The sequence below is a fragment of the Carettochelys insculpta genome, chromosome 12 (assembly GCF_033958435.1).
Source record: "Carettochelys insculpta isolate YL-2023 chromosome 12, ASM3395843v1, whole genome shotgun sequence".
Classification (NCBI taxonomy): Eukaryota; Metazoa; Chordata; order Testudines; family Carettochelyidae; genus Carettochelys; species Carettochelys insculpta.
In genome coordinates, this window is record NC_134148.1 from 21,866,097 (window position 1) to 21,881,229 (window position 15,133).

At 44.5% G+C, this 15,133-nt stretch overlaps 1 protein-coding gene across 1 annotated transcript in view; it reads left to right on the forward strand.

Moving 5' to 3' along the window:
- The first annotated feature begins 4,981 nt into the window (after window positions 1–4,981).
- Window positions 4,982–15,133, forward strand: part of MYO5A (myosin VA) — a 185,887-nt gene continuing 175,735 nt past the window's right edge. Inside the window, exon 1 of the mRNA XM_075006415.1 lies at window positions 4,982–5,050. Coding sequence (XP_074862516.1) covers window positions 5,024–5,050 — 27 coding nt within the window. The 5' untranslated portion in view covers window positions 4,982–5,023. The remainder of the gene's footprint in view (window positions 5,051–15,133) is intronic.

Consider the following 15,133-nt stretch of genomic DNA (forward strand, 5'->3'; position numbering starts at 1 on the left):
AGCCAAGTTCCTAAAAGTGAGATGTGATCCATTTCTACTTGAACATATATAATACAGTCAAGACAAGTTTTGCAGAAGGCTGGACTATTATTCTGCCATGAAGCTTAAACTTCTGTTCTCTAAAAGCTCACAGAAACCCACAATTCAGTACAGTCTGCTCATCCCATGGCCACCTGTGCCTGAAGAATGAAACATGTAAAACCATGTCTGTATTGCCTATCTTCTGTGGCAAAACTTCCTCTCTCCTCTGAAAAGTTAGACAGGCTTATAACTAGCAGACGTGGGATGAGGAGAAACTGTCGTTGGTTTTTCCCCACAACTACATACTGTACTGCAGATTCTTGCAATGGATTGGGAGGTAAATATTGGTTAGTGGTGGGAGGAAATGAGGGATGTAGTCTCTGCTTTTCGTTTCTTCTGCAGAATTGACTTTGTTAATTAAGCCCATGCCCATATTATAACAAGTTAAGCCCACACTAGCACTTTTGTTGGTAAAACCTTTGTTGGTTGGGGGTGTGAAAAACCACACTCCTGACCAACATGAGTTTCACAGACCAAAGTGCTGGTGTGGACAGCACTATACCAGCAGGAGTTACTTTCCTTCACATAGGCTATGTCTACAAGACTTAGAGAAGCTGTTTCAAGTTATACTCCCAGTGACACCAAGGGCCCAGTGTGTCAGCAGGGGTAAACAAACCATTACGCTATTCCATGCCCTGTATGCCAGCAGCATGTATTGATTTTTGCCCCAGGATGATGACTCCAGTCCTACAGTGCTTCTGTGGCCAGCTAAAGAATCCAACAGTTACAATGTGGCACAAAGAAAGCTAATTCATGCATCAGGGTCTGGGCCTAAAGGCTCATATTTAATTATTTGCAGCTGAGGTTGGGTAGAATTTCTCTTAAACAATTGAACCAGATCATGAAATGGGTGTAGGCAAGAGAGCTTTAAATGACCGAGTAATGTTTTTTGTATCTTTTGGAAAAAAATGCAAGTGTCTGGAAAGGGAATTTCTCAGCATTCTCTCTGCTTTGATTTATATATATAAAATCAGTATAAAGTAGTGTGTATGAGAATCCTTTGTTCACTTAATTCTAAATAACTGACTGTACCAAGGTATTTTACAGGCAGGCTGTTTCTAAAAACTGTCACTGTCTCAAAAGCCCTGATCTTTTAAGTGTTGAAATCCTCTTTGAGAAGGAATTGTGCCCCACTGCTAGTTTTGGATGCAGATAACTTTCTTTGTTTGTGATTGAAGAGCTGGCATAATAATCCATGGTTCAATCAAGCTCCTGAAAGTAAGCTTTTTTTCTGATTACATTTAATATCTCACCCCCAAAGAAACAATATGGCTACATCTACACTAGCCAAAAACTTCGAAATAGCCATGCGAATGGCCATTTCGAAGTTTACTAATGAAGTGCTGAAATACATATTCAGCACCTCATTAGCATGCGGGTGGCTGTGGCACTTTGAAATTGACACGGCTCGCCCAGACGGGGCTCCTTTTCGAAAGGACCCTGGCTACTTCGAAGTCCCCTTATTCCCATCTGCTCATAGGAATAAGAGGACTTCGAAGTAGCCGGGGTCCTTTCGAAAAGGAGCCCTGGCTGGACGAGCTGCGCAGCAGTGAGCCGTGTCAATTTCGAAGTGCTGTGGCTGCCCGGTTGCTAATGAGGCACTGAATATGTATTTCAGTGCTTCATTAGTAAACTTCGAAATGGCCAGTGTAGACATAGCCTATATATATATTGTACCTGAGCAAGAGTATAGACAGCAAATTCAAGTCCCTTTTAAAAATAAAGATCAGTAAGTTCCTGCACCCAAATGGAGTGACAGGTAGAACCCTGAACTGGAAGACTGGGTAGGAGTAAGAAGGTTATGCCCCTTCAACCTGTGGCTTCTGCAGGGATGCAATTTGGTGGTGACAGTCTGTCTCCTAGGAATTGGATAATTTACTTAATAATCCTGGACAAATTGACATTTGAATAACTATACCTTTGATTGTGCTGCTCTTTACTAAACACCTACAACTTCCTACTGAGACAACATCATAAAATGTGCTACAAATTTCCATTCAACTCCTTGCTGTTCCTTCCAACATCAGTAGATACTCTTACTGTGATGATCAAAGACCCAGGGCCAGAACCAAGATGATTTTAACAGGACTCCATAGTTTCTTCCACTTTTTCCTTATTCACCTTTTGCTGCCTTTCCTGTCCCTTAGCAGAGGAAAGGAAGGAAACGCAGCTAAGGAAAGTCACAAGACTAGTTCTGTTCTTGACTGCTAATATCTTAATGTGATTACAAGCACATTGGCATGTTACTCTTTTGTGCCACGTTATAAAACAGGACTAATAATGCTCATCCATCACACTTCTGTGATGCTTTTGAGATTCTCAGCGGAAAACTGCTCTTTAAGCATAATTAGCCACCCCATCCAGAAGTTCCAGTTAAAAGATTAAAGTGGCTAAGTTTACAGAGGCATTAAGGTGGTGTTTAAAGCACTGAGAGGGTGTTTTCTAAATAACAGGCCATTTTGAATAATGATGCATTCTAAAGTAAAAGGTGTGCAGGAGGTACCTAGTTTCATTTCTGTTCTCAAAGAGGGATGAGATTCCAAATAATTTATTGCACTGCAGCTCCCCTCCCAAACCTAATCTGAATGTGAACTCCAGTGCCAAAGCAACAGCAGTTACGCATAAGATTCATTACAATGGGGATGAGTCTTGATGTCCTCAGTAGAAGCCACAGCTATAAGTCTGAATCAGGATAGCTGTGTGTGACCATTTTTGATCTCTTCCTGTTAAGTTTGTCAGAGGCTCAGTTTTTCAAAGGTGTGCATATCTGGATCTGCCTGTGAGGTAGGATTTGTTTTGCCTAAGGGTACATCTACACTTACCAGAAGGTTGACGTGGTGGTCAATCTGAGGTTCAATTTAGTGCACACAGTGAGGCTGTGCTAAATTGAACCATCAGGACTGTCAATCCTGGTACTGGTCACTGTTGGGAAGTTGATGGTGACCTTCCACTGTGGGGATGGTAGGAACAATCTATTTCTGATATGTCTGCTCTAGCTGTGCGATTCATGTAGCTGGGGTTGCAAATCTTAAATAAGTTTTTCATTGTAGTGTAGGTCAGGTTAGGTTATGTTTGGTTCATCAAGACTTATAATTTGGGCTTCAAACAGATTGATTGCTAGAGCCAAAGGGTGGGGAACTTACCTGTTTGTCCCCATTCACTGCATGATTGGCATAAGGAAGAAGAGCGACAGCATAGATTCCAGAAGTGAGGAAACAGGGTACAAAGTCCTTCCAGGAGCTGGAGACAAGTGCAAGAGCTCAGTTTCAGTGAAATACTAGCTTTCTGCCAGAGTAATTAATTTTGTCTCAAAACTCACCCTCCCACAATGTTCCTCCCATCCATTTCAAATTATAAGTACAGTAATGCTTCATTACATAAAAATTTGTCACTGCTGTTTTCACTAGCTTGGAATATCTTTCTTAATAGGCTTTCTGATGTGGTTTTTAAATAGTGCCTTACCACCCTGAAGAGGTCTAGATATGTGTGAATATACCACCCTGTCCTCTCAAATAGGACTATCCGCACCTATCCCTATTCACTGACTGAGAATTCCTGTGTCTTATCACTCTCTCTCGCTTGCTCAGGCTCCAGCAGACACAGATCCCAGTGGTTCCCCATGCTCTCTCCTAAACAATCGCTCCCCCAACATAGGCGAGCCATGAGGGCTAGATAACCTTTGTTTTCTTAACTGAAATGGATCCCTCCTGAGCTAGATCCTCACTCTCCATCTCACCATCTGCCAAAGACACACCCTTACCTTCCCTACTAGCCAGAGCTTCTCTCCCCATTTCCTGTCAGGGACAGGACTTGGAAACCCTCTGTTCAGGGCTTGGGGCCTATGGCTAAGTTCTCCCCTTTCACCAGCACCATCTGATGGATGGCTGCTCCATGCAGGGCTCCCCACAACAGTAGGTGAGCTTGCACTCACTGTACAGTAGTGGTGTAAACTATGCCCTCTCCCTCCCTCCTGGGTCTCTCTTTTTCTAGCCTGGTTGTTAGGCAGTCAGAGAGGCAGATTCTCCCACCACCCCTGCTGACGGGTAGATGGGAGGAGGGGAAGAGAACACATTCCCATCTAAGGGCAGTGCTCCCTGTGAGTTGAGCACTCCAGCGGCCACTCAGGAGAGATTCAGGCGCTGTCCAGCTGATTCGCCCACCACCCCCAGGGCAGCGCGTGTTTCTGCTCCGCACATGGCAACGTTGACGGGAGCACTGGGTGGAAGAGGCTTTGACGAGTAGCCGTGCTAGGCTGCAGCGGCACAAAACCCAGGCAGGCCTGCAGCACCTTAACGACCAGCCGTTGTACGTCCTAGGTGATGAGCTCCCGGGGGGCAGAGCTTTGCTCCAGCCTGATGAAGCGGCTCTCGCTCCCAACGCTCCTTACCTACGAGAGCGCTTAGTCTTTCCGGGGCCGTTTGCCTTAGCACTTGCAGAACATGCAGCAGCTTTGGGTTGTGGGCACCGGGGAAGGGGCAATTCCCCCACCCCTGGAGGAGGAAAAGGGGCGGGGAGACCCCCCCCCGCCCCCACTCGGACAAAAGTAACTAGGAAAATGAAACCAAACCCCTCCTCTGCCTGGAGGGCTCCTGCCCGCTACGCAGCTGGCGCGGCCCCTCCCTCTGCAGCAGCCGGCTGCTCCCCTGCAGCGCCAGGCCCACCCCGGGGCGCCGCGCCGCGCGCTGCTCCCCAGCCCCGCACCCGGCGGGAGGCGGCCAGTACTGCGCAGCCTGAGCTGGCCCCGTCCGCTGCCGTCCCATCCCCCTACCCACAATGCACAGGGCCTCAGCCCCGCACCGCAGGTAACCGACAACATGGCGAGCCGCGCCGGGCGGGCGCTCTGAGCATCACCCGCCACCGCCCAGCCGGCCCGCGGGCAGCCCAGCCGGGGGCGGGGCGGGGCAGCGCCTGGCCCCGCCCGGGAGCCGAGGGCGGCAGCACCATGGCAGCCTCCGAGCTGTACACAAAGGTAAGGAGCCGGCTCCCGGTCCCGCCGGCGGGAATGAATGGGCGGGAGGTTGGCCGGGCGGCGCGGCGAGTGCCGAGGCGACCCCTGGGCTGTGGGGGGCGCTGAGGGGAAGGGGGGAGGGTCCGGTTGGCCTCCCCGCATCTCCGGGCCTGGCGGGGGCCGCGCTTGTCCTTCGGGCAGCCCGGTGCAGCGCACCCCAGCGGCTCTGCGGCGCGGTCAGCGAGGGGCCCAGCCACCCTGCCCAGCAGCATCTTTCCCGCTTCGGCCGCCCCTCCCCTGTCCCGCCCCGCAGGCGAGAGGGCTCGGCAGGAGGAAGCGCCGGGGTGACGAGCAGCGGGGGCCACGTCCCTGGCAGGCCTCAAGCTGACAGCCCGGCTGGCTCGTCCGCCTTGCTCCCCCCAGGCTGGCTACAGACATCCCCGGCCAGGGCTCATTGTCTGAATCCCCAGTGCCCGTTTGCCTGGCTCTCAGTGACATGGTTGCAATCAGGTGGCTTTTGTTTTACCCCACCGGCTGGCTAACCTACGGCAACATAGGCGAGCCATGGGTTTTCAGCCTCTGCAGGGACGGGGAGGGAGCGGACAGTTAGGCTGTGCTAATGGAGTGAAGAGACAGAGATGTAAACTCATGGGCTTCACTGGAAGAGGCGTTAGTCACCTTGATGCTTCACTGTCAGTAAGTCAGCCTCTGAGTTCCACAGCATAAATCAGCAGTATGAAAATTCTGGTTTTAGCCTTCCGATAGCATTCATAACACGAACCGCATTAGAACAACCATTTCAGCCTAACCATCAGTACTCTAGATGTCTGGCCATGGTTATTTTTAAAACACTTTTTATTATTTTACATTGGTTTGCATTTAGGTATGATAATTTCTAAAAAAATATTGTCCAGTTCCTTAAAGCCTTCTGCTGAAACTTATAAGGTAGAACGCTCTCTCATATCAAAGCTGAAACAATTTTATAGTGGGGGTGATGCTGGTGGTAACCACATATTGGTGTTTGTTATTGTCAAGAAGGGGGTGGGGCAGTACCCATAAATCCACTGCCATTGGTTAACTTTTTTGATGACACCATACATTTAGATTGTGTACTCTGGGATTTGACTCAGAATCTCTAGTGTCCCCAGTGACGCAGCAGACTACTTCTTGATAGCCTACACTAGTCAAGCAGATACTGTCTCATGATGTTTTTAAGTCCTGTAATTTGTATCTCTTCAATTAATGCATTGGAAAGATCAATGCAAAAGCAGTATATACCAGTTTTGATGACAGGAAAGATTGCAAATTAAGGTCTGTTGAAATGGACATGTTATGTATTATCAATAAAGGAGAGAGAGAGTGAGTGAGTGCCTGGGCGGGAGAAAAGGTAGATATCTACGCTCTGTGGTTTACTTGGGAGGGATCATTGTAGTAATTTAATTTGACCTGGAGAACTCAGGCCGTAGTATTTCATCAGTTCCTGAATCAAATTGATGACTTCTGATTGAGCTAGAGTATGGCTTTTTGAAAGATGCCCAGTCTGGGGTCACCTTTTAACATATTTAGTGATGATCAATCTAGTTCTATGTTTAAGGAAGGAGAATAAAATGGACTAGCAACGTTTTCTGTATGAGCTGAAGTCTTTTGCTTTGTTTGTGGTATCCACCCTCAAAGATATAATGGGCAATGCCTTGAAGATAATGAGTCAGTACTGTACAAATTAAACACTTTGTAGCAGAGTTTGAAATTTTCACTGTGCACCTGTAAGAGCCTGATGCAAACAACTGAATGGCATGTTGTCCTGGAGTAACCCTGGCAGGAGGCTCAGTGTACATCTACACAGTAAACAAACACCCATGGCTAGTTCAGATCAGCTGACTAGGGCTCCTGAGGCTTGGTCTGTGAGGGTGTAAAATGGCTGTACAGATCTCTGGGCTCAGGCTGGAGCCAGAGCTCTGGATCTTGCAAGTTTAGAGGCTCCCAGAATCTAGGCTGAAGCTCAACCCCTAACATTTACACAATGAGCCATGCAAGCTTGAGTCAGCTGCGCCATGGGTGATTTATTCCAGTGTCCATGTACCCTGAAAAGAACAAAGTTGCCTTCTGCCTCTCATTTGTAGGTGTCTAATAAATGGCCTTAGCTCAGTGTCTGGACAAATTACAGTGAATCTGCAGACAGCAAACTTCTCAAAGTCCTGAAGACTTTGGCTTCTTTGGGACTCTGTGTGAGTATAAAAATGAGTCTAAATTATTCACTTTCCAAGAACACATCCTTAGACCTTTTGTAGATGTTCAGTGTGAGTGCTGGTATTAAATCAGTTAATCAGTGAAATTAAACTGGAGCAAGTCTCTGTCCCCAATATTTATACCTGTATCCCACACCCTTAACAACCTAAGCAAACTTGATAATAGGGCACTCAATCCACAGTAAGATTGGCCACACCATTGGCTGATTTTAACTCGACTTTCTCTTAAATTGATTTTCTTAAATTGAGGCTCAAGTCTTGTATAGATTAGTAAAATACTTTGTCCATAATGGGCCTGTCTTTCTTGTGTTTTTTGCAAATTGTCCAGCATGCTTGTGGACATTATAAAACAGTAACTTCCTTCCCTCTTTGAGGTACATGAAGTAATGATCTATTTTACGGTATTTTGAAAATGTACAACGACATCTTGAGACCTTACTATGGTACTCTGCTGTGAAAGGGACTCTATCAACTTGAAATGACAATTGGAAAATGTATAGAGAAGGACGACCAAAATGTTTGGAAACGGGGAACAGCTTCTGTATGAGGAGAGATTAAACAGACTGGGTCTGTCCAGTTTAGAAGAGAGAGAACAACTAAGCCAAGATACGGTAGAGGTCTATAAAATCATGAATGCCATGGCAAAACTGGATAAGATATTGTTATTTATGACATCACATAACTCAGGGAGTGGAGCACTTACAGCCCATGGCTCGCCTTGATCTTGCCTGTGGCTTGCATTGATCCAGCCTATGAGGCTTTGGGCTCCTCTCCCCTTCATCCCCAGCGGTGTGGGAAGTTGGGAAGTGGAGCCCAGAGCCTTGTGGGCCCTTTCGAGGCAAGCCTGCCTGACGAGGAGAAGGAAGTGGCTCAGCATACTGCAGGCATCTCCCGCCCTCATTGCTTATGTTGGCTGGGAATCATGACCAATGGGAGTGGGGGTGTGGTATCTGCAAGGAATGCTTGAAGGGGCACCTGAGCTTCCCTGAGATATACCATATAGGCATCCGAATCCTGTGCCCCCACACTCACCCCCCTCCTGCCCTGCTTCTGCACTGCCCGCCCAGACCTCATTTCCCAGCCTGCTCCTGCTCCCACTCCCTTCCTGACCCCACAGCATGGACATTCTTATGAAATCTAGTCAGTTTTTTTTCTTTTTAATTGAGTTCACATGGTGTACGTACTACATCTGAATCCCGTGCCATTTTTTGTGGTCTTATAATTGTATTTTCCTGTTGTAAACATGGTGAGAGGACTCGACCCTTTACAGCACTGTTTCCCAAAGGATGGTATGCGTATCACTTGTGGTATGTGAAAGGATTTAAAGAGGTACAGGGCAGAAAATAAATTACTAAAAATCAGGAGAGAAGACTGGGAGGGCACTGGGATATGGGGTATGCTGATAAAGCCGACATCCCAAATGGAGTATGGGAATGTTTTAAGTTTGGGAAACACTGCTTGATGGTCTTATATGATTTAGGGTGTGGTCAGAGTCGCTGTCATTTTTCTGTGGAGAGTTGGTGGCTCCCCCTGGAACTGACAGTTGCAGGAAAGGAGAGGGAAAAGGGCCAGAGGCAGGCAGTGGCCTGAAAGGGTTAGAGAGAAAGACAGAGTCTGTGAATAAATGGAGAGAAAGAGGCTCAGGGCTAGTTGGGGTGCAACAGGGTTGGAGGGAAGCCAGGACTAAGAGAAACTGAGAGTGAGTGGACAGGCTGAGGTTGAGCAGGGAAGCCAGACGTACAGAAGAGGGAATGTTTGGTTTAAAGATGGCTGTCAGAGCATGTTTGAGGTTGTGTTCTTGAACATCCATTTCTGATTGTTCCTGATCATGGCTTTCAATTGTTCCCTATCTTTGATTCATGTTGTCCCAACCTACAGGGAACTCATAAGTTATGAAAAATGTACAGGAAAACGGAAACCAAGTCTAATGAGTACATTGTTGAATGATACAGGAAAACATGAGAGATTAGTGTTCCCCCCCAATGGACAGACTGATATAGTAAGGGAAGGATATAAGAAAGAGCCATGAGATGTATTGCTGTGCTTTAAGTCAAGGCAAAGGTGGGAAGAAGGATGACAGCTGCCTGAAGGAAAGGCTGTCTCACCGGTAGGCTGCCCAGGGAACAGGGCTGACAAGAGGACAAGTTGACTAGAGAGATTGTGTCTTCCATATGTCAGTTATTGATGCTTCAGCACAGCAGTATGAAGTAGAGGATTCTTGCCAAGTATAAGAAGAGATATATTAGGCACATAATTTTTGTTTTAATTATATATTTTTCTATTCTTAATCTCACTTCACTACTACCCAAATGGTTATAGATTGTTGTTTGGGATGATCCATATGAAAGTTCCAAAGAGGTGAAACTGTCCTCAGACCCACTCGTCTGAAGAGCAGGTGAAGCAATGGAATCTTGCCTGCTTGGGATTCTCAGTCAAGAGGGCACAGATCAAGAGATCATTCCCATAAAGTGTGTTGTATTCTTCCTGATGACCTTAATAAGAACACAGTTCTTGGATGTGCTATTGTAAGACTAACTGTACAGATAAGAGTGAAATTGTGCGTAAATGCTGGTAAATGCACAAAGAGATAAAAGGAGTATAGACAGAACGATTTTTCTTTGATTTTTTTTTTTTCCAGTTAAGGTAAACTTAAGGGTTACTTGTTACGGTAGTACAGGGATTGGCAACCTTTGTCTCTTGACCCGTCAGCATAATCTGCTGGCAGCCCGCAAGACATTTTGCTGAAGTTGACTGTCTGCTAGTAGAGATCTCCCATAGCTCATAGTGACAGTGGTTTGCTGTTCCTGGCTAATAGGAACTGCAGAAATGTCTTGGGCAGCAGGGACACACAGGTTGCCCCTTTCCGCAGTTTTCATTGGCTGGGAATGGCAAACCAGTGTTATATCTGTGACTGTATGGCCAGTCAACCTAGCAAAATGTCTTGCAGTCCATCACCACGTTATCCTGGGGGGCCAAGAGCCAAAGGTTGCCAATCCCTGCATTAGTGGGTAAAAAAATTGACTGGAACTGTGGCTGTTGAAAAATGTTGTCAGTGTCTCTTTAAATGTTCATTGAAATGTTGTGAGGGACCACTATTTTTATATGCAAATTGTGGAGATTGCAGATCAGAGAGGGGCAGTTGATCAAAGTTCTATACTATTATGCTTTAATGTGTGCCAAAGCACAGTTCACCTGCTGAATGAGGAACAACTCTTTCAGGCATGGTCCTCTGCATGGTAATATGAAATAATATTCTAGACCTCTGGCCAGGCCACATCTTGAAACAGGATACAGTAGCTATTATTTTCCAAAACTAAGCAAGTCTTACCAGAGATAATCTATCGCTTCTGTGGATGCTCGACCATGTTTCTGAATATCTTCGTATTCGAAACTGTCAATGGCTCCCACTTCCTGCGAAACGCAACATAGATACACTTGTTTACAAATTCATGCTTGTTTTCAGTAAAGCTAAAATATATGTTGTACCTCACTGGTCTGGCACTCTATGGGCCTGACCAGTCCCAGATCAGGGATCTGCTATACCAGAGGAGGTAAATTCCAGCCTCTCTGCTGCTGCCAGCTCTGAGGATTTGCTCTGGCGGCAGCTGAGGGGCTACCATTGACCATGCAGGGGTGGAGGGGAGGCACTAGGGTGGAAGAGACAGGGTGGATGTGGGGCCCCAGGACAACAGCCCCTCTGCAGCTGGACTGTGCCCCTGACTCCTGCTGCCAGAGTTCCTGGCTTCAGGGCTCCACAGCCACCCTGCCTCGTCTCCTAAGAGTTCTCCATTCACGATCTTCCCCTTCCCTACCTGACTTTGACCACCACAAAGGAGTTGCTACGCTTAGGGTCTGGCTTTTGTCTGTGAGTGCTCCAGGTACACCTACAGGGATTCCAGATTACACAAGTATCGATCATACTGTATTATGATGAGACAAGTTATCATTAAATTATAGCATCATATCAGGTAATTCCACTGTGCAAAGTTAAGTTTCCATTCACCTTACTATAGCTTCTGGGGAAAAATCTGCTTTGCTTATCTACGTCAGTTTGTTTAAACACGCTGACCTGTATAGACATTACTGTATGCTTTGGTAGTTAACAACTTTCAGTGTGTTTGAATGACTGCAAAAGAAGAAATGATAAAATGATAAGTGTGAATAATGTTTGATCTATGCCATCTTTTGTAGTTCTGCACCACTGAGATGTCAAATGCAAATTCTGCATTAGGCAGTGTGCTCCCTGTAGATGCCCCATCCAATTTAAAAACTGTTGTAAATGAATTGTTGAAATGTTGGTTCTTGAGTATGTTGCTTAGGGGGCAGGAGACAGTTAAGGCTTAATACGCCTAACAAGTGTCAGGAATCTCATTTTGGCCTTATCTAGAGTCAGGAATAGTCCTGATTCAGCAGTTGGTTGCCAGAATTGGTGTAGCCTTGTGGGCGCTGGTCCTTTAAAGCACATCTACACAGAAAGAGAAGATCTGTGGCATGGCTGCGGCTGGCCTGGCTCAGCTGATCTGGGCTCAGGCTGCAGGGCTAATGTTCGGTCTTGTGCTGGAGCTCAAGGTCTGGGAACCATGCACCCTGGAAGGTTCCCATAGCTCAATCTCCAACTCAAGCCTGAATATCTTACACAGTGATTGTTTTTTTCAGCTCTTCAGCCCATGAGACCAAGAAACTGACCCCAGTTGGCCATAGGTTTTTTTGTTTTTTTTTCCCCTCCTGTAGATATACCCTAAGAGTCAACAAGGGCAAGCTGGGGCTTACCTCAGTAGAGCTAATCAAGGTTTATGCTTGCTTGACGTAGAGGGCAGGTGAGCACAGCTTACCATGGTGGGTATAGGACTCATTTGACCTCATCTCCATCAGCAGAAAAAATATTTTCATTGTTACATTTCAGCATTGCCCCCGGTGAGTTGAAAAATTTTCTTTGCTTCTGAATAGCTATAAAACTGCACAAACGTTATTTTTCACATCTGGAAATTCACAGAACAAGTTAGAAATTGTCTTCTATTCTTTTAAAAACTGATCTTATTTTAGTAACTTTTTTTGTTCCTATTCTTGAGGTCACCCCTTTTTTGTAAGAATGAGACACTCCTTTATCTGAACAGTTACTTGTTTATATCTTCCCAATTACATAACAAACAAAACAAAACTAAACTAAAAAAAAACCCTCTTTATTTTGGGGACAGTGTTTACAGAAGATTTGTGTTGTTTGTAACCACACAATGACCAGATTGTTGATAAAGGTGGAGAAAAAGATACTGTAAACTAGAACCCCTGTTTTCTCAGAGCATTTAGAGTTGTTGGGTATTTTTTAGCCCTTGTTTCTTTTTCTGTAGTTTGTACAAGATGGCAATTGAAAATTAGTAATAGATTATATTTTTACTGATGATGTCATTGTTTCCAGAGTCTTCTACCTTTGAGGTAGCTAGTGTGCTCAATCTTGGGTCCAGTCCAGTTTCTATTAAAGTAAATATAAAGACTTGTATTGATTTCAATGAAATTCATGTTGCACCTTTCTGTAGAGAGCGTCAGTTTTAGATCACATGACTCTGCAAATAGGATTTGTCCTTAAGCTCTGCCAGCTTCTTGGAGCTTCTCAGCTTTGGGTTTCGCAAGCAAGCAGTAACCCCAATGCCTTCACTTACAGCGGTATCTGGGAAATTGCATAGTACAGGAAATAAATTGTTTGTTTCAATTCAAAGTTCTTTGTTTTAGTGTGTATTTTATTACTTGGCTCTTTTTTCTGTGTACACGTAACTTATTTGCCTTTGTGGAATGAGGTGTCCTGGTCTGCTTTGGGTCAGAGCTTTCCTCACTATTGTTGAAATTTCACTCTGAATGTAGTATTTGTAAAAATAATTGCCCAAGATCAATAAAAATATTCTGAATTTAAAAAAAGAAACACGTGGGCCTTATCCTGTATTGAAAACTGCATGAGCAGACTTTGGTACTTCAAGCACCGTATTCTTTCAGTGGTGGGCCATGCAGGCTCTGGGTCTGCCACTACAGTTGTTTGGGCATGGGCAGGGCCTTAGTTGTTCAAATAAATGAAAATTCATTTGCAGTGTTTCCAACCCAAACACAACACTATGTTAGTGTGTTGACATTGTTACCTCGTCTACACTACTGTGGGCCATTGACCTAAGTTACAGAACTTCAGCTATGTAAATAATGTATCTGAAGTCGATATACATAGGTCTGCTTACTATGGTGTCTTTACCACAGTAAATCACCCGCTGATGCTCACCCATTGACTCTGCCTATTCTTGTCGTTTTGGTGCAGTACTGGAGAAAACAGGAGAGCACTTGGCAGTCAGTTTATTGCAATGCGGTACATCGAATCCTGCTGGATCAATCACTGCCCATCTAGCCAGTGGAGGCTGAAGCCATGTCCTAAGGAAGTGAAAATTACTACAAATTACCTAATCCATATATTTTAAAGGGTCAGAATAAGGAAAATGTGAAATAGAATACTAGTGAAAAGGTGATTTGAAAAATTGCTGGCTTTAAAAAAGGTGTTAAAATATTGCCAGTTAAGCCTGGAGAAATTCTTATAGCTGACTAAATTAAAAAGGCATCCATATTGCTGCTGCAAATCATAGTATGTTGTCAAGGAGCTTTCTAAAAATTAACAATGAATTGTCCTCCAGAAAGAGTAGTTTTCTAACAGGGTTGTACTGCTGAATAGAAGTCTGGTGGTGGTCATGCATTTTGATATACAGCTTGTGCAATGTGTTACTTGGCTCAGGAAGAGAGAGATTTAGTATTCAAGCTCATTTCTGTGCAAGATCAGTAGAGCTCTGAATAGTGATGTTATTAGAGAGATTAAACTTATACTATTGCATTTAATTTAAGCAGATAGATGAGTAAGGTGGCAAGGTGTCTTTTACTGTATATTTGCTAAACACATTTTATATTCCTGTTCTCTTGCCAAGAGAGAATAGTTTAGTTTTATTTCTGCTTAAGAGACTGCTGTATTATTAAAACAGAAGTAATGAAAGCACTATGGATAAGTACTATACAAAATTCTGAGCAGTCAGCTTTATTACTGTTGTCTTCAAAGTAACAGCTCTTTGAATAGCATTTCCTTTTGTGTATCAATGTATGGTTATGCCCTAAACAACAAATTTATTATGCATTATCTCTTGTAATTTTTCTTTATGGTTGAATGTTACATCTGTGGTCAATTAAACTGAAAAAGTATCAACTTTCTCAAAGCAATTTATATCTGTTATGTATGACAGCATATTCTGTTGCCATTCTGATTAATGGAAAATGTGAAGTCCTGCAAGCAAGATATATTAGTTGTCTTTATCTGTGTAAATATGAAGTTGCATTCTGTGCTTGAAGCCCAGGAAGTGTATTAAATCAAGACCTCTCAAGTGAGAACTGTTCACTTTAACACTGAGTTTTTCAGGAAATGATGTCATGGGCAGGGCTCTGTGGGCTGAAAGGCAGCAATTCATTTGTGAAAGCTTCTTCTCTTTCCACATATAGGCTTTGAGAGGCTGTATTATGCAAGCCTAATGCAAACTGAAGAACTGTAGCATCATTGGAAGCTTTTTTTTTTGTTTGTTTTTTAAAGCGGTTCTGAAGTCTGCAGGGAATTATTCATTGCTGCTTCAGACCTAATTTTGGGGCTAGGGTAAATTTCTTTTTTCGCATGTGAGGATTAAATACTAAGACCTTATTAATAAGTGGAGCTAACTAATTCCTCATGCACAGCATTAATAAAATTTATCCTTCAATAGTATTAATGGATTGAGGTGGGGTCCCTCTTCCCTCCTCCCCCCCACCCAGCATCATCAGATGTCATTGCAAAATAACAATGTCTCTAAATGTAGCTGAC